The following is a 21,006-nucleotide window of genomic DNA, read 5'->3' as shown; positions in this document are numbered from 1 at the left end:
CACTGAGTCTGGCCTAGCCAGCTCGTCTGATGCACGACTTCACCTGGTTGTCAGAAGCAGTTACTTCCAGGGATTAGGCGACAGTCATAGATAAGCGCTGAGATGAAGACATTATTCAGCGCACCACTATACATGTCAGGGAGAATTCTGACATTTTTACCATGTACTTTTCTTCTTAGGAAAGATGGAGCTGTGCGTGCTACATTGGGTATTCCCTACATTAGTTTAATTTAGTTTATATGCGAAGATGAAGAAGTCAGCGCCAGTCCCCATTTTGGAAAAATTGTTCAAATTTTCTATATTCTTCAATCAGATGTTAGTTCTGAGTACTTCATTATGTTTCGTAGCTTGTTTTCTTGCTGTTTTGTCCTTGATAGGATATTATTTACTTTATTTATTTCGAGATTTGGTGTCTTTACAGTCCGGTAGAGTACATTCCTACTAAGGACAATGATATATAGCTAGCTAGTAATTGGTTTTCGCTTTTGGTTATGTAGATTACATTTCATTAGAAAAAAAGTCTTGTGGATTTATTTCTTTTAAAAACATCAATTATTCTCAATTATTGTCATCAAATATGCACGAAAACGCCTTTTTATGTTGACTAATTTTTTACTTTTATCAGTAAATATTACATTATGTAGTCGATCAATGGTTACATCAGTAATTATTTTACCATAGTCTTTTGGTAGTCATTACTGAGGGAGAATAATTATAAGCGAAGCGAAGAACGTGGCATCTTGACATAATATTATTTGCAGGTGTTTGTGCACATCTCGACGTCGTACTGCCGCTCCGACGTGCAGGTTCTGGAGGAGAAGTTGTATGCCTGCAGGCACAACGCACACCACTTGATGGAGCTGGTGCAGTGGATGGAACCCGAACTCCTAGACTTGCTGCAGAAGAAGTGAGTGAAACACAGACACACAACCCAGATGTATTTATTATGGGATTTGGTACTATAACGATATCAGGTTGATATTTTGTTGTGGGATTGAGTGACATACTGCTGTCGAGTTCCACCTTTGCACGACACGCCACATATTAGAATATCATCCTCGACATCTGAACCACAGTGCGGTTTTCAAGGGACTTTCTTCCATGTATTACAAAAAGCTGTGGAATGAGCTTCCTTTTGCGGTGTTTCCGGGACGATACGACATATTACCTACTTACTTAATGGTTACCTTCAAAAAAAGCGCGTACCTAACTTTAAGTCTGGCAACGCTCCTGTGATTCCTTTGGTGCTACAAGAGATTGCGGGCGGCGGTGATAATCATGTCGTATCGTCCCTAAAACACCGCACAAGGAAACTCATTCCATCCATAGTTTTGTAGTACGTGGAAGAAACTTCCTAGAAAACCTCACTGTGGAGGATCGCCACACATCCAGATGGTGGGGATGATATCCTAATTTATGGCGTGTTGGAGGTGAAATTCAAATGAAAGAAAAGGACTTATCAACAGACGAGGTATAATGAAAACTTAATTATGCTACTTTGAAAATATACCATTATATTATACTGTAATAATATGTGTGGATAGAGACTTCATATTATAAAGAGAGTGAGTTTTGTGGTCTAGAATAACGCTGCCGGAACCCAACACGTATGGCTACACCAAGTGTATTGCCGAGGGTCTGGTAGCGGAGTACAACGGGAGGTTCCCCATCGTGCTGGCTAGACCCTCCATTGGTAAGTACAATTCTTACTATCTGTAATATATTCTTGGATTATCAAATCAAATCCAATCAAAAATATTTTATTTCATAGGTAAATTACATTAGACTTGAATTATTTCATTTTTAACCGACTTCGAAAAAGAGGAGACTATTATTTGCATGTGCTTCCTATTGATAGGTTTGAATTCAGTGCCAAGCCAAATGTTACCGAAGGCACCTACACTTGCCACGCGTGACTTTGAGCGGGATAGCTTGGTCTAGATTCTAGAACCAAATTACCCAAGCGGGCAGGCACCGACTTAAGCCCAATCAATAGGCAGCACATTCAAATAATAGTATTTTATTAATATTAAAGGCATAAGATTTGCACTAGGTGTATTAAGTTGTTTTATACTTTTCTTTTTTATAAGTACTTTTTTATACAGCTCATTTGGAAGGCATATTTCCTTAGAGGAGAATGAACAAGAAACTCTAAGGTTGCTCTTTTCAAAACAGATTATTACAAGAAACTTGTGTCTTCTATCGAGTCCTCTCTTGACTTCTCAAGCGGATTGGGGAAAATTGACCCTTGTCCAATTTAACCCCCAGAAGACTCAAGTTTTCGCGTTGATCACATGCATTTTATGCCCCATTTGTCGTATCACCGCTCTTCGACAACACTTTCCTCGTCTAGTATCGGAATACTGGGTCTCGAAATCTCGAGCGCTTGCCAATTTCGTGGTCATCTGAAAGGCAAAGCCAAATTGGCTTCAAAGAAACTGGGCGTCATTAATAGAGGATAGGATCATAGGATACATTACTGAATTTACCATATGTTCGTAAAAAGTTGAGCTCACGAGAAGAACATAATATAAGAAACTCAACGGCCACTATTTTCAATCAATAAAAAAACGAGGTTTAAAAATACCTACTTCATAAATTGAAAAGTATCAAGTAACTAAAAATTTAATTTAATACACCTTTACCTTTAATATTAATGATATGCTATTATTTATATGAAATGAAATGAAATGAAATTTATTTGCAGGACACATTGTACTTAAGGTGTTAACAATATAATGGATAATCCAATATGTTTCGTCAATTGACATGCAAAATATGTTACAAAATTGTCTAAACACTAATCGTACTGTTATATTGAAACATGTCGGATTTCACAATGATATCAATAATATTTATAAAATGAAATTTTAATACTTATATTATAATATGATATTATATATGTGCTATATATTGATAGGTTTTAGGTCGGTGCCAAGCCCTAAACAAAATAAAACTTAATATTATATTATTATTATAAACAGCTTACTTACTGTGATTATTAAGGTTGTCTGGCCACTCGTTTCTGTCCGCTTGGGTTGTTTTGTTCTAGACGAAGCTATCCCACTCAAAGTCACGCGTGGCGAGTGTAGGTACTTACTAATGCATTTGGCTTGGCACCGACTTCAAAGCTATCAATATGTAGCACAAACAAATAATAGCATTTTAATTTAATTTTTAGTTATTTGATACGTCTTTTCAGTTTTAGAAGTCGTCGTCAGACTGTATAAATATATAAGTTATCGTATGTTGGATATATCAACCGTTAGAGCTTGAACTCATTGTTTGTGTAAGGATGCTTCGTGAATATGATGGTCGTGATTACTGTCATAATTAGTAATTGCATCCAACAAATACAATGATTTATTAACTATAACAGGTCAATTACAAACTAGCAATACAAAATGAATTAATTAAAATTTGTTTCCAGTGACCGCGGCGTGGAAAGAACCCATGCCCGGGTGGGTGGACACTATGAACGGACCCGGCGGGATTATTGTGGGCTCCGGGAAAGGTATCTTTTATATTATTCAGACATGCCTCAATATAGTCTTATATTAATGTCAAATTAGAAAACTCAGGGTCCAATGTTAATTATGTAGGAAATGTAAATACAGAATAATTTTTAAAATATATAAATAATTATGTAATAAAAGTTTGAAATATTATAAATTATATGCCGGACTCAAGTCAATCCATTTTTGGAACAATTTCTCAAATCTGGCAATCCAACCGCTGGCAGCCTGGCTATTTCACGCGGAAATGCTGCCATTTCGTAATTCTTGGTATATTTTAAAAATAAACACAATATTACATTTGAATTCGGAATCTGTCATTTTTATATTATGATTCTTCATTGAGTTTTCTCATTTTGGCGCCAATACATTGTACAATATTTTGCGATATTAAAATGGAGTGGGGTGATAAAGAGAAGGGAATTCCTGTGATTGCATTACACAAAGTAAGTATGGAGACAAATGCAATTTATAAAACTCTCCATACACTTTGTATTAGTAAAATGTTTGTGTACCGGGCTTTTATAATAATAAATCTTTATTAAAGGCATAAAATCCCATACTACAATAGTTTGTCGTACAAATAATAAAATAGTTTACAATTATACAAATTCATACTATTATTTAATTCAGGCGCCTATTTCTGCCTTGAAGCAGTAATGTGTAAGCATTACTGTGTTTCGGTCTGAAGGGCGCCGTAGCTAGTGAAATTACTGGGCAAATGAGACTTAATATCTTGTCTCAAGGTGACAGGCGCAGTTGTAGTGCCGCTCAGAATTTTCGGGGGTTTCAAGAATCCTAAGCGGCACTGCATTGTAATGGGCAGGGCGTATCAATTACCATCAGCTGAACGTCCTGCTCGTCTTGTCCCTTATATTCATAAAAAAAAAATCAATCAAATAAAAGCAAAAAGAAAACAGCTTTGTGTGCAAACCTATTTTCTATTTGCTTATATAATTGGACTACCATTGGACAGGTCCTGGCCCACCACCTGAAGGATGCTGTTACCAGAGCTACGCAATCTTTCCCAGAAGGAAGATATGCAAGCTTTGATAACAGAAAAGCCTAATTATAAATCGTAATTAAGGATGCTTAATACCCCACCAAACCATCACTGAAGTCAGATAGTGCCCACGTTGCACTCTGTCGACTAATTGGGAAGCTTCCTTAGAGCTTAGAGCATAAACATGGTCATTCTCTTTGTTAAAACTGTTGCTCAATTATTGTAAAAAAAATCTCATCCGTAAACAAAAATGTTCTGTTGCTGTTTCGATTTTACCACCCTATTCTTTTTTAAATTAACAGTTAAGAAATGACCAGTACCTACGTCTCTTATACGCTGTAAGTCCTAAGTCACCTTTTTAAATACGCGACATGGTTCTAGCTTTCTTCATCTCCCGAGATAATCTTTTGCTTTCGAACAGGATTTCTTCGAATTCTTTCCCTTACTACTTCGACCACCTTTTTCGTATGAACACTACGTGCACGGTTAGATCTTTTTCTGTCACAGAGGTCTCATTGTACCTATTAATATCCCGGTACACAAACATTTTCTAATACCAAGCGTATGGAGAGTTTTAAAAATTGCATTTTGTTCTATATCTACTTTGTGTAATGCACAGCGATTCAGTTCTCTTTATCACCCCACTCCATTTTAATATCGCAAAATATTGTACAATGTATTGGCGCCAAAAAGAAAAAACTCAATCAATCATGTTATAAAAATGACAGATTCCAAATTCAAATGTAATATTTTGTTTATTTTTAATTGTAACAGTTTTTATGGCCAGACTAAGTATTTTTCAAAATACCGATAAATACATAAATAAATATACCAGGTGTGATTCGCACGGTGTTTATGGACATCAACAGCCAGGCGGACGCGGTGCCGGTCGATATCACCATCAACGCCTGCATCGTGTTGGCCTACGTCAACGGTATTAAACAGTGAGTATTACCAACATTTTGTAGGTGAATATATATATATAAATGAATTGCTGTTCGTTAGTCTCGCTAAAACTCGAGAACGGCTGTATCGATTTGGCTAATTTTGGTCTTGAATTATTTGTGGAAGTACAGGGAAGGTTTAAAAGGTGAATATATAGGAAAATGCTCGGATATAAATAAAAAAAACAAAACAACAATTTAATAACTAAATTGACGCAACTGTTTGACAGTTATGCTGTGAAACAATTATATTACAACAAGAGGGTGCATTTTTACGAAGCAATTCTTGATTTCATGATATATTATTGACAAATTCATTAAAAACATTATTTTATTTATTATATACAGAACAACGTCTGTCGGGTCAGCTAGTCGTGAATAGATAATCCTAAAGTGTCATAAAACAATCTAAGTAGTGAAGGGTACTTCGCACTATGTAGTTCCTGTAGGTCTAATCTTATTCAACGAAAAACAAAGTTTCGGGTGTTTCGTACTACGGTTCCATTCGTTCCGAAGTATTGTCCCGAACGTCATTGTTTGATATTTCGAATTTAAAAACCTGACAACTATTTTTAGAAAACTTTTTACATAATTCAAACAATAAATTTTAAGCACTAAGTTTACCCCGCTTATTCATAATAGTCTGCTAACTTAAAGCATTGCTAATTTTCACTCTGTCTATTGACTTAAGTCAGAATGAGAAAAAACACTCCTTAGCGGCTGTTTAAAGTTAGCGGACCATTATGAATAAGGAGGAACATGTTTACATTGCGTAATACAGATAATTTTGGTTGTCATTACTTACTACTCATCGTTAGCATGAAATAGAACTCTTCAAATTTGTTGGATAAATATAATGTTCATTTCAATCATTCACCATTCGTTCAAGAATATTGTCTATGGTTCCGAACTTCGTCGATGTGTCTGAAAGCAATATAGAGTAGGGTCACTCGTTTAAATTTCGTTCGTTTACGATGTTTCGTTTCGGAGAATGAGAATAGACCCCCTGCAACGGGACATACAGTTAGTTATACTGCTACTACAGAATTTTAGTACTGTCCACAGACGAACCTATGACTATCTATTTTCGAGAGCAATCGGTATACCGTTCTGAGTTCATTTTTATATCATCATAAAACATAGCTGTAGGGGAACCTGTTGTACCTTGGCACTATGTGTAACTAGGCCATTAGGCTGGTTTAAAAAATTCCCGCGATGTTAAATTCTATTGTCTAGTGTATTCTGCACGTCACTACTGACTATTCAATTTGAAAGTAGTCACCGCCATTGGGCTGGGATTTGGTGTTACCTACGTTAAAAAGTTTTGTGGGGAAAAAAGTAGGTAACTAAGTATTTTTCATATTCTTTGAGGTCCGAGAGTTTTAAATTTTTTATAATGGTCACTGGACTTTTATATGCCATTGGTTCCTTTCTTTAAATTCTTTCTTTTCAGTATTAAAACATTAACAAACTTACGAGATAAGTAACCTCAAATTATTTGAAAACCACCGTTTTGTTGAAGTAGGAGTAGTGTTGTACCTCGGTCACTGTCATTCAATTGTACCTTGGTCAGTAGCCAGGGTACATTTAGATGTTGTGATTTGGTCAGGTGAATATTTTTCACATTCACGTAATATAATATTCCTTATAAAATATAAAAGATTTTGTCTCATAAGAAAAAAAAAACTATGAATATCATTTTGATTTTGTTCAGAATTTGTGTGTTATTTTTTGTTAAATATGTCATTAAAACGAATAAAACGGATTCAGTTATGAATGTGTTCTAGGTACACCATACTAGGTACTGGCCTAGGTTCACAGGGTATGTTGTACCTTGGCCATAAATCCCTTTCTTTGTTTTAACTATTAAAATACATGTTAGTATGAAATATACAATTTGATATTTTGTAGGTATCTAATAATAAAATAATTCACCTTTGAAAATATGCATAAATTGTTTGAGTACAGTCAAATAAAAAAAATTTATACCTTTAAAACTGTCCTAGTCCTTACCTAGATTTATCTAATGCACTTTTAATGATAATTTGTTTGCAGACCGAAGGACATAGTCGTTTGCAACATAACAAATTCCGGAGTTAATTCCATCACCTGGGAAAGGGCGCTAGAACTTGGTAAGTTGATCCATTCCAATGGAGAAATAATCCAGCACATTTATTATTATTATCTGTATTTACAGAGGTCTAAAGTCTGTTAGTGCATCAACTACCTCAGAAGTATTTTAGTTCGAAAACCAAATAAGTTAAATGAAATATTTATATTTGAGTTTTTAATAAGCATTCTAATATTTTTAATTGTATAGCAGAATTGTCTCATTCCCCGTGTAGGTATCGAAATCGTAAATACGTGCGGCGGCCCCTTCAGAGTAGGCCAGCCAATAGGGACTCACGAGTGAGCTTGGTTGTCACCTAATTCCCCGATCCAACCGATATTTTAAAGATGGAGATCTCTTGGGTCATAGAGTCCCTCTTGGACTTACGTTTTCAAGGGAAAAAGGAAGGGTTATATTGTATAATTATTTGACATAATATTATTGTTCTTTCCACATAGCTCGGTGGACAGATGGCCTTTGGGGCAGTAAGGTCCTCGAATGGCGACCACATACCGGAAGGCGTAGTGTTGGTAGGCCCCCCACAAGCCGGAACAACGATCTGGTCAAGATCGCCGGAGTAGGTTGGATGAGGGCAGCGCAGGACCGATCGTCATGTCGATATTTGGGGGAGGCTTTTGTCCAGCCGTCGACGTCTTCTGGCTGAAATGATGATAATTGTTTATCCATATAATTATTTTTCTTAATGTGATCATTAAGATTATACAAATACAGCGCCTATATCGGTGCAACTTCGTCTCACAAAAACTCATAATTATTATTTTCCGATAGTCAGGATCAACACTGACATAATTTTCGATTACGCTTGTTTCCAGGCCGTCTGGTCCTCCATGAGAATCCGTTCGTTGAGATGTTCTGGTTCCCGGACGGCACTCCTACCCACTCCAGACTAAGGCACCGCATTGACGCGTTTCTGTCTCACACCATACCTGCCTACCTGGTCGATGCTATCCTCTGGTGTATTGGCCAACCACGCTTGTAAGTACCTATACTAACTTAATGACAAATTAGTGATAATCGAATATAGTATATTTATTATTCAAACATAACAAATCTTATAACTATATTTACAATACTACGACTACATAAAAATAAAACTATCATTACGTGGAAGCGTACCAAGAATACTGGCAGCATTACCGCGTTGGATAGCAAGGCTGATCCGTTGACCGAAATAGCTGCCAGCGCTTGGGTTTCCAGTAGCCTTATTGAGGTGCGAAGATAGTATTTTGAACATTCTCCGCGCCTCTGGGCCCCTCGTGTCTCGACACCAAACGGCACAAAGATGTATGACTCACTGAGACCAACATATTTGCGATGCTTGCTGTCTTCGGCAGTGGAAGCAGCAGCCCCAGCACCAACTGACGTAACTTGAGTGATAATCTATATGTATCCTTTCACAGTGCATGCCCAATATTTATTTTTGTAGTAATCATTGAAGAAACACAAAGAGCTGCAGTGTTTAAGGCAAAGGTTAGAGAGTTAAGGGAAGGCTCCCATAATTATGTTATGAGATTTTCTCGAGATTTTACAGCCAAAAATATCATATCAACGAGAAATTTAAATATAAAAAGGCATAAAAGGCATTTATTTTCTCAAAATTGATTCCTTTAGAATTCTTTTTTATGTCATTTCTTATTCTACTAGATACTACTACCGCTTCGGAAACAAATGGCGCTCTGAGAGAGAAGAAGCGGCGCTCAAGAAACTCTCCCAGCATTCTTTTTTTTGCGCTCTTTTCAATAAAAATATACAATATTGTACAGTCATTTCTATCGCTATAAAATAATCACAATCTAGTCCCAGGCTGTCCGATCATTTAGATATTCAGCAGTGTAGTAATAGGATTTACGACAGAGCCATTTTTTTATAAAACATTTAAATTTATTTATAGATAATGCCTGAACCCACTGTTCAGGGACTTTATTGTAGAAGTGTATAATACATTTACCCTTAAAGCTATTATGTATCTTATGAAGCCTACTAGAATTAGTTACAAGCAATCCCTTATTTCTTGTGTTATAATAATGAAAATCACTATTAAGAGCAAAAAGGTGACGATTTTTGTGAACATATATTAAATTTTCATAAATGTACTGACAATGAACAGTCATATGTATTTTCAAAGCTTTTTCTTTCCGTTGCCTAAACTGAAAACACGATTGGAAGATATTTGTACGCCCATAGGCTATTAAATAATAAATTTTATTGTCAATTTTACATTGTGACCATATTTTTATAAAAAGTAAAAAGGCGGCTAAGTTTTTTGCGCCCGTTCTTCTCAGATCTAAGGCATTTCGAATGGGTGGTAGTTTATGACTTTTAATAAGTGAAATTATATCCCATTTTGAATAAAAATATTTGAATTTGAATATTTCGTAAGAGTTTCTCTATGGTAATTTATAAAAAGTACAAGGACAGACAGATCTCTCACCATCGACTTTATTGCAGTATGGTCCGCGTGAAGCAGAGAGTGTCAATGGGGCTTGAGATGTTGGAACACTACATCAGCCGGAGCTGGTGCTTCAAGAACGGATACTTCATGTCGTTGCGACAGCGGCTCACACCAGAAGATGATAGGACCTTCTTCACCAACCTCAATGTAAGTGTACTTTACACATCTACATCTACTTTATGCTGATAATGAGAAAATTTTTATGTCCCATCAGAAACACCTTCTGATGGTTCCTTCCCTTCACCTTCGCACGACACGCCACAAATTAGGATATCATCCCCACCATCTGGATGTGTAGCGGTCCTCCACAGTGCGGTTTTCAAGGAGCTTTCTTCCAAGTACTACAAAGCTGTGGAATGAGCTTCCTTGTGCGGTGTTACGCGTACGCGTACCTTCCTTAAAGGCCGGCAACGCTCTTGTGATTCCTCTGGTGTTGCAAGAGAATGTGGGGGATCACTTAACACCAGGTGACCCGTACGCTCGTTTATCCTCCTATTCCATAAAAAAAAAACATTCACGACCCGAAATATCTCCACAACGACTATGACCGTTTTGAAAATTATTGCCACATCAATAAATTGGCTTTAAATATTTCTAAAAGCTTTGTCTGCTCATTTACGGGTAAAAATTCCCCTATCATCCACAACTACCTATTGAAAAACTCATACCTAAGCAGGGTTAAGAGCATCAGAGACTTAGGGATTATCTTATTATAAAAAATGCATCGAAGGGGTTAGGTTTCATATTCAGAATGTCATCGGAATTGATTTCTCTTTAAACCATTAAATTCAGTACTGTGCATATACGGAGCCACCTCGAATACGGTTCGCAAGTATGGAGTCCCCAATATAACGTCTACGTTAACCGTATAGAAAGGATACAAAAAAGTTTGTGAAATTCCTTCAACACCGAGCCTTATCGTTTGCACATAACTAATTTGACAGGTGTAAAAAATTTCATCTGCTTCCGCTTCAGAAGAGGCGTCTTACAGCAGATTTGGCGTATTTATAGCGAACAGTAAGATCGACTGTCCAGACTTACTTAGCATGCTTGGACTAGTAGCGCATGCCTTTCCAATTCTCCTAGCCTTTTACATACTCCCATGGCGAGGTGTAACTATCGTACAAATAGCTTCGTTACTAGATCCTGCAGAAGTTATAACAACTTGTTATATGACGTAGATCTAGAATTACCACCAAATCATTAAATATAACCACATCTAATAAGTTCTTCCAGTTTAAATAATTGTAGTTTAGATAGTTTTAAAGCGTAAAATTAAATAATATCAATAGTTCTACAAAAATGTTTTAATAAGTTTTAATAAGTTATAATTATAAGCTAGCTGTATCTCTCAAATATTTATAAAAAAAAAATCACTTGTGCTACGGCTTCAGGAAGTCGCGATCAACGAGCTGATCAAACACCGCACATGAAGGATACCATTTCGAAATAATTCCAATCAGTACTGAGACAAGCCAAAAATTGGAACAACCGCTGAAATCCACACACGAAATCATGGTTGTTCAACCCGGTGTCAGAGTGTCATTGACGTCTGCTGGGTCTTTGGTGGTTCTAGCAATTTTTTAAAGTAGAAATTCGATTATCCGGCCCTCACTTATACAGATTCGCGATCCGGACTACCAACCGCCACGTATTACATACAAGTCGAAATTATGCAAGCAAGCAAGCATCGTTCATAATTTTTTTGTTACAAATTTAATTTGATTAATCCCAGAAGTGATGAAGAGGGATATCACATTAAAAATTAAAAATTATTTAGATTTTTAAGAGCGATATCTGATATCAATTTACTAATATGCAATTATAGGGATTGAGCAGGTTATCAACTGTAAAGTAGATCCTGTAGATGAAGCCACAGCCTGAGAGTTGAACAAGTCATACCACGATTGATTCAGCAATGAATTATGAAATTATAAAACAGTGGATTGAAGAAAAAATTTATATTTCAGGACATAAACTGGATGGAGTATATGAACAATTACGTATTGGGAATGAAGTATTACTGTCTCAAAGAAGACCCCGCGTTACTACCGAAGGCGAGGAAGAGGTATCAACGGTTGGTATCAGTTTCGAGATCCCAGACCTTAATATACTGTATACAGAAACATTTGTAATATTGTTTTTGGCCTAGTACACCCACTGACCTCTATGAATTTATATATCAGTGGGTACACCTCAGTACATAGCCTATTGTTACGAGAAGAATTGCTGCTACGGAGACAACCCTATATACACATTTAAAGTATTGATTTCACATGAAGCTATGGTGTTTTTTTATGAAAATAAGGGAAGAGACGAGCAGGTCGCTGATGGTAATTGATACGCCCTAACCATTACAAAGCAGTGTGCATGTCGCACAGGATTCTTGAAGAACCCAAAAAATTCACAGCGGTACTACAATTGCGCTCGTCACCTTGAGACATAAGATGTTAAGTCTCATTTGCCCAGTAATTTCACTAGCTGCGGCGCCCTTCAGACCGAAACACAGTAATGTTTACATTACTGCTTCACGGCAGAAATAGGCACCGTCATACTGGTAAACTCCTACTGGTCGTTGTCTTGTTTGTTGTTGCATTGGGCAGTAATTAAGGTCCTCCCAGATGCTGCCATTTTATTATGGAGGGCATTGCATTTGCTCAGAACTTGCCAAATTTTTTCTTTCTTTCCTCGACTGAACCTAGTATTGATCTCATCTCTGGTCTGCGGCACCCTTGTACTATTTGGAACCATTGCAAGCTGGTACAGCGATTTTTAATATTTTTATCCCCCGGGCGTAACGGAAAAATTATTATTTTGGCAATAAAATTTAAAAAAAAAACGATGTTTAAAAACCCACTTCAAATACTGAAAAGTATAAATTAACTTAATAAAGACTTAATTAAATACTACCTATTGACGGGGTTTATTTCAAGAAGATTTTAATTTAAATCAAGAAGACTCATGTAAATCGGATCATAAATCTTAGCTCAATCGGTGTACAAACATATAAAGAAAATACCAATCGTATTGAGAACCTCCTCGTTTTTGAAGTCGTTTAAAGAATAGCTTCACCTTTTCTTACAAATAAGATAGTAAATTGAGAGTGTGCGTTGTGTTTTTTATGCGTTTCTATTGTAATTTTCACGTCTTATTGTAGAGTTTGTATTGTAATGATACCAGTGGGAGGCTAGATTATGCCTACCACAACCGCGCCTATTTCTGCCGTGAAGCAGTACTGTGTAAGCATTACTGTGTTTCGGTCTGAAGGGCGCCGTCTGAAATTACTGGGCAAATGAGACTTGACATCTTATGTCTCAAGGTGACGACCGCAGTTGCAGTGCCGCTCAGAGTTTTTAGATTTTTAAAAAATCTTGAAGCAGCAATGCATTGTAATGGGCAGGGCGCGTCAATTGCCATCAGCTGAACGTCCTGCTCGTCTCGTCCCTTAATTTCATAAAAAAATCTCTTCTTGTAGTGTAAATATTAATTACCTCAGCTTATAGTATTTTTATTGTATCGATTGTCTCCCCTAATGGGGATTGGCTTGTATTGGTCATCCACTTTAATGAAATTTATATTATATTAATCACCTCCGTGTTTGATTGTCTCGCAACAATAATATTTTTTTTTGTTTTGCAGGATGTACGTCGCCCATAAAGTATTTATGGTGTTGAGATTTTTATTTTTAAGTTACCTGCTCTATTGTATATTATATAAAGTATTCTTTGCTGTATTTGATATTTAAACTAATAAATAATAAAGTATCTAACTCCCGAAGTTCTTCTTTATATTCTTACCAGCAGAAGATCTAGGATAAAGTGAGACGTGTTTGAAAAATGTATATTTTGTAAGAGGCTTGTTTTTTTCCGAATAAATAGATAAATTGAATTCTAAAACATGAAATTCAGTAGAGTGACCCGACTTCCGTGCTTCTCATTCGCAACCATTGCCCTTACTTCCTGGTAAATATGGTCAATGTTCACAACACCAATAAAATTAATTGTGCAAAATCAAAGAAAGATTAAAGAGCGTTTTTCTTTTGTGAAAGAGACATAAATCAAGAGAGAAGTATCGGATCTAATATTAGTAAATGGAGAGAAAACGGCTAAATGTGAGATTCAGAGGGCAAGGAATTGCTATTGAGTAATCCAATAATTTTATTTTAAAGCTGGGTACGCACTACAATTAGTCGTGACAGTGGATGACAAGGTGACGATAAATGGATCGCATCCGAATGTTTAAGACGTCAGCACAATCGGGCCAGACTCGTCCGGGCTAATTACCACACTCCCATAGAATACCGGCGTGAAGTAGCGGCCTAGTGCCGCTATGTTTCGCATAGGACCAGAGCCGGAGAATCCCTCCCCGAGCACTCTCGCTCGGGCTGCCCTTCGTATTCTGGGGAGGGCGCAGAACCGCGTATGACCGAGGACAAACGAGGCAGTAACACCACGGCACCCCGATCCATGCTCAACGTTGACTTTTGCAATATCAGGGGAATTCACTGCAATTTGCGCAGCCGGCCTTGTATTTCCTTACAGAGACGCAGATATCTCGACCTAGCGATACGTCATATTTAACGTACCCCGGGTACAAAATTGAGCACAATTTTTTGCCTCATGCCGGGATATGTGTGTACGTTAGGGAAGATATCTATTATATACTACACAACCCGATGGCTACCAGGTCTTTGTCGACGCCCCTCTCGGAACGTCCGGCCATTGCTTGGTCAGGAGTGTAGTGCCTATCCGACGCCAACGTCGCAGACCACCAGCGACCCGCCGCATTTGGCACTACAAGTCAGCAGATTGGGATAGGATGCGTTCCTTTTTTGCATCCTACCCTTGGGGCAAGGTTTGTTTCCCTTCAAATGATCCTAGTGCCTGCACCATTGCAGTAGCCGATGTGATAATACAGGGCATGGATATTTTTATACCAAGCTCTGTAGTACCGATCGGTGGCAGATCACAGACTTGGTTCGATGCGTCAGTTAAAGCCTTTGATCGTGTAGGGCACAAGGTGCTCCTCTCAAAACTTCCATCATTTGGGCTTCCCGAGAGCTTGTGCAAGTGGACCTCCATATTTCTCACTGGACGCAGCATACAGGTCGTTGTCGACGGATTTTGCTCGAACCCGAAGCCCGTGAGTGCTGGAGTGCCCCAAGGCTGTGTGCTATCTCCCACGCTATTTCTTCTGCATATCAATGATATGTTGGACGCCTCCAACATACATTGCTATGCAGACGACAGCACTGGTGATGCCGTATACACGGACCATGCAGGTCTCTCTCGGGAAATCGTCGAGCAGGGCCGGGAGAAACTTGTGTCTTCTATCGAGTCCTCTCTTGAGAAGGTGGCGGATCGGGGTAAATTGAACCTCGTTCAATTAAACTCCCAAAAGACTCAAGTTTATGCGTTTACCACTAAAAAACCCCATTTGTCGTATCACCGCTCTTCGACAGCACTTCCCTATCGGTATACCTAGTATTGGAATATGTCTCGAAATCTCGAGCGATTGCCAATTTCGTGGCCATCTCGAGGGCAAAGCCAAATTGGCTTCGAAGAAACTCATTAATAGAGCACGGCAATACTTCAATCCGGCGCACATTCTAGCGCTCTACAAAGCGCAGGTCCGGCCACACATGGAGTATTGCTGTCATCTCTGGTCTGGCGCACCCCAGTATCAGCTCGATCCATTTGACGGCGTGCAACGTAGAGCAGCTCGAATTGTCGGGGACCCAGTGCTCTGTAAACGGCTGGATCACTTGGCGTTGCGTAGAGATGTCACTTCATTTTCAAGATCTGTTTAACCTGATTCCTGCCGCCAAATTCCACCTTCGTGCGACACGCCACAAGTTAGAATGTCATCCCCACCATCTGGATGTGTGGCGGCCCTCCACAGTGCGGTTTTCAAGGAGCTTTCTTCCATGTACTACAAAGCTGTGGAATGAACTTCCTCGTGCAGTGTTTCCGGGACCATACGACATGGGTATCTTCAAAAAAGCGCGTACACCTTCCTTAAAGGCCGGCAACGCTCTTGTGATTCCTCTGCTGTTGCAAGAGAATGTGGGCGGCGATGATCACTTAACACCAGTTGACCCGTACGCTCGTTTGTCCTCTTATTCCATAAAAAAATACTTTTACATTTCAGCGAATAAACCTATCAATTATTTTTTATAAGCAACTTAAAATTTCAGCGAAGCGCGCTAATATTTATATCTGTTATGTTTTCTAGAGTGAATTTGTCACTGATTTCTTTGGTTTCCTATTATTTTTATACACCAAAACAGAATCAATACTATAACACTGCCTGATACTTAAAGGTGAGAGGTAATTATATCATATGCCTGCTGAGTGAAAAATGTAACGCCTGATCATATTTTGCGAGCAAATACTTTCTGACTTTTGTCGAAAAGTAAGGCGCAAACAGTCATATGCTTACAATTGCTTACTTGTTATTGATTACTAATCCTCATAAATATACTTACACAATAAACGTACAAGCTATAGGAATAACTCCTCTGAGTTTCATACTAAATCAATGCGTGATACCGAGAAACAACGAGTTTAAACTGTAAATAAAAATGATTGTTAAAAATAGTTCTGTATTGTTAACTAAAACCAACAGCAAGCATTGTCAAGCCCTCTCCTGCACCACAAAGACGGTATTTATACGGGTGCACTGCCCCATAACAATATATTATATACCTCATACTATGAAAATAACTAAACTAGTCAGTCTAGTTAACTGTCTAATTTTTTTACCGCATATGCTGCAGAAATAAATCTAATATGGTTAGTTTTATTACTATTTAACAGAAGGTTATTGGCGCTAAACCAGTACACGATGTCGGATAGAGCATTTTTTACTTCGTCATATAAAACTTGGTTTCTTTTCACTTAAATATGAGTGCAGTGTCATCCGGAAACAATACTACCTAGTGTTTTTTTCTACAAGGTTGGGTAGATAATTTATGTAAATTAGGAAGAGGAACGTTCCAAGAATTAGACCCTTGTAATATCCCCTTCCGAGATGAGTCGTACAAGATCTCCAGCCATTCACATCGACCATCCGAATTCTATCATTAAAATATGAGATCAGAAGTTCGATTGATATATACAACCGAGAAGGTCAGAAGGAGTTGATTGGTTCGTGATGCGCCCAGAATGTGATCTAAATATTACGTATAAGACGGCAGCGTGACTCTCCCACTTCTAAAAAGCCCTTAGGCTAGGGTTACTATGGATGCGAGTTCTGACGAGTTCTGACGGATTCCTCAGAAGAAACAAACGCCTGGTATTCAATGACAGTGTTTACTCTGGCAACGATGAACGCGTCAGAACATGCACGACGTCGTCAGAACCACTCGAGCGTTCAAACGAGTTTGATTTTTTCGCACGACCTGCGTCTGCGAATTTCGAGTGATTTGGTTTCCACCATGGATAACGATAAATTAATCAGTCTCGTGTACAAGAAAAGTTGTTTGTGGGATATAAGAGACAAAATTTACATTAATTAGGTACATGAGCAATTAGAATTAATGTTAACATTTTATCTATCAAGAACATGACTTCTAGAGCTATAGATTATTACAGTAGGTTGTATTGAAACGGAATTTCATCTGCTGGACTAACAAAATAATTTTTCAAAGTGTCTCTAGTCTCATTCGAGAAAATGAAAGAAATGAAAATAAGAAAATCAAATTCATCAAATTCGTCCATCTTCACTGGACGGCAGAAACGAACTGACTATCAGAATAACAGAAAACGCGCACAGTGTAAACGCCTTGTTCTGACGAGGATTTCGGATGTACTCGTCAGAACAAATTTTCGTCAGAACTCGCATCCATAGTAACCCTAGCCTTAGTCGCCTCTTACGAAACCCATGGGCCTGGGACTCCCCTATTATTTTTACGCCCCGGGGAAAGTACAGGGCAATCAGACAGCTGTCCATCATATTCGCTCCACAGATACACCTCAGGCTAAGATTAAGGATGCGCTCTAACTAGATACCGCAGGCGTAGTCGCAAAGTGTGCAAACTATTACTACGCCCTCGTCTCGAGCCAGTCTTGAACAATGTGTGACGTTGACGTGCCACATGTTCAGTTAAACTTTGCTTACAATTGAAACTAAAATGTCGGGTTACGTAGTAAAACTTAAAAAACGTTTGTGTGGGAAAGGTTATTATAGCATAAACGATTTTCTTAATGACACCACGGACTGGGAATAAAGCGAACACCCTCAGGCTCTTTAATTATAAATGTTTATTGTACGATATTACATTGTAATCCATATTTTATATTAAAAAAAAGCCCGCTGAGTTTCTTGCGCCCAATCTTCTCAGGTCTGAGGCAGTCTCTTTTGAATGGGTGGTAGTTTTTGGTAGTTTTTGACGTTCAATAAGTGATTTTTAAATCCTATTCTGAATAAAAATATTTGAATTTCAATTTGTAAAAATAATACTGCAAGAAATAAGAAAGACACTGGGATCACATATTATCAGTAACTATTTTGTATTTTATTAATTTCAATATAAAATAACACAAAGCGTATGTTACACAATTTGAAAGATGCCATTGAGTGTCAAGATGCCACGCACACATGTACGAGTATCTAATAGTTGCCGTAATAAAGAACCTATTGTTCTTAGGTGCCGTATTTAGTTGGAGCGCATCTGATTTCAATAACCTATCTATCCTTACTTTAACTTACTAGAGGTAGACAAATCTATCCTTTTACGCTTACATTTCAATAACCTGATCGAGCAAACTCTAATCTCGGATTTAACTCCCCACTGAATAGGCTGTTGCGTCAATACAACACTATAATTTCAAAAAAGCGATCTATAGATGTTTTTGGAGACACAGTAGCACAATTTAAGAGAAACCTGACACTCTGATTAGTAAAATGTAATGACTTAATTTATAATAAAAAACGCATTGACAAAATATATTGTACCTATATTGTATTTTAGTGATTACATTGAAGTGACTGTATTGTAGCTTTTTTAGCTGTTTTAACATGTTAGCGTTATAGAATTTCAGTTTACTTTATACAATTAACAATTAAATTGTTTGTATGTTAATGTGCATGATGTGTTCACCTGTAATTACAGGAACACGATTTTTGAAATTTATGTTACAATCTTATGAATTGTCTTGTGTATTCTGTGTTGGTGGACCTTGTATAAATAAATATAAATAACCTATCGACAGATAGCATTGGACTAACGGCCGTTCCCAATATTCAGTCTATCTCTTACTTGAGATAAAAATCGTAACTATCGTTGACTTTTCTGTCCCAATAATTATATCGACGGTAACTTACCTTATTCGTAAACGCTGTCTGTCAATGGGACGACGTATAGCTTATCAGCGATATAAAGTTTGTATGGAAATTGCAATTCACGCGTCCCAATATAACGCGATAAGAATGACTTATCAGGTATATTGGGACAGCTTCATATTATTGGCAGCTCATTACTGACAGTAGAAGGTAGTAATTTATCTCTATCTGTAGAAAGTATATTGGGAACGGCCCTAAAACTAATAATATAACTATATTGGACATAACTATGGATAGGTAAGATCTTGACATTAAACAGTGACAGCAATATATCCGTAACTAGAGATACTGTCAGTTGAGAAGTTAGCTTTGACTTTGACTAAATAATTACCTACTAATGCAAAACCTACTAATTATAATTGTATTCTAACATAATTTATTAAGGCAAGGTGTTTTTATACAAGTTTTGTGGTGAAAGTATAGCATTTCGAGCTATGAACACTACTTAATCCTGTTACACATATCCTTAAGTCTAATTTGTAGGTTGCTAATGCTTGCTGTTATAGTTAACACTGCCGAGCCTTTTTGAACTACCACTTTTCTTTGAAGTTAAACAAGTTTTTTGGCATGGCGTGACGCATTTTTTTGGTACTTCTCTCAGAAAAGTTATTCTTATAGCTTGTACTTTTTTGTGTAGGTTCATTTATTCAGATTAGTAGTGAATAACGAGGATTGTAAGCATATAAACTGTTTTCCACCCAAGAATTTTGAAAGTATTGGCTTTGTTACATAGATGGCGGACCGGCAGCCGTGAACTCATATCGCTCTAGGTCGCTGGCATTTAGTGCCGCCTTAAGGCGCTATAGTCCTAAAAAGTAACATATTTAAAAATCTACTTAAAATACTTCTACAAATACTACGGCTCCAATTTTTTGACATGTTTATCTTCATTTCTTTATCTAAATTATCGCTGTTTCGAAAACACGATTACGAAAAAAAAATCTCGATAGATTTATTTTTTGAAAATAGTCTTTTTTATTTGAATTGTTTATATTATGATAAAACTATGATAGCTATAAACACAAAACTTATTTTATTCGATAGTTTATTAGTATTTATAAGTTTTTACTGTGGGATTTATCAATACGCTTTTTGAATTATTTTATATTAATTTTTTTCGTAATAAATCAAACGCGACGCCTTGGTTGCATGCTCGCTCAAGCCAGCAGTACGCCCGTGACCATTGTCAAGGAAGGTACTGTGTTCGTGTCTCTCGGGCTCACATTACGTAAGATTTTAGCAAACAAAGCGGGAATCATAGTAAAAAAATAATGATGATGCGACAGCGTATTTGTTGAAATATACAGGTAAATGTAAGTCGGAAAGTACTAAAATAAAATTTACGTAATATTATTTTGAATATTACGCCACACGGGATTTTTGTATATAATATGTAAGATAATTGAAATCCAAGATGGCCGCCGCACAAAATTATGATTTCAGCAATATGGGTATCGTATCCGAGGTTCTCGAGGGTGCAGAGAACGATTTTGTGATCATTTTTGAAATCCAAGATGGCCGCCGCACATAATTATGATTTTAGCAATATGGATATCGTGTCCGAGGTTCTCGAGGGTGCAGAGAACGATTGTGTGATCATATTTGAAATCCAAGAT

The 21,006-nt window shown here is 37.4% G+C and overlaps 2 protein-coding genes across 2 annotated transcripts in view; both read left to right on the top strand.

Annotated features, from left to right (window-relative positions):
* The window catches only part of LOC126974666 (BLOC-1-related complex subunit 5), a 52,271-nt gene extending 33,945 nt beyond the window's left edge, over nt 1–18,326 (top strand). Inside the window, exon 8 of the transcript XR_007731557.1 lies at nt 18,226–18,326. The gene's annotated coding sequence lies outside the window, so the exon portion shown is untranslated. The remainder of the gene's footprint in view (nt 1–18,225) is intronic.
* The window catches only part of LOC126974617 (putative fatty acyl-CoA reductase CG5065), a 252,713-nt gene that overhangs the window by 2,845 nt on the left and 228,862 nt on the right, over nt 1–21,006 (top strand). The window contains exons 3-4 of the mRNA XM_050822124.1: nt 762–907; nt 1,584–1,693. Coding sequence (XP_050678081.1) covers nt 762–907; nt 1,584–1,693 — 256 coding nt within the window. The remainder of the gene's footprint in view (nt 1–761; nt 908–1,583; nt 1,694–21,006) is intronic.

This window comes from Leptidea sinapis, chromosome 33 (assembly GCF_905404315.1).
Source record: "Leptidea sinapis chromosome 33, ilLepSina1.1, whole genome shotgun sequence".
In the NCBI taxonomy this organism is placed as follows: domain Eukaryota; kingdom Metazoa; phylum Arthropoda; class Insecta; order Lepidoptera; family Pieridae; genus Leptidea; species Leptidea sinapis.
Note: the sequence above shows the minus strand (reverse complement) of the source record. Positions and strands in the feature narration are given on the sequence as shown.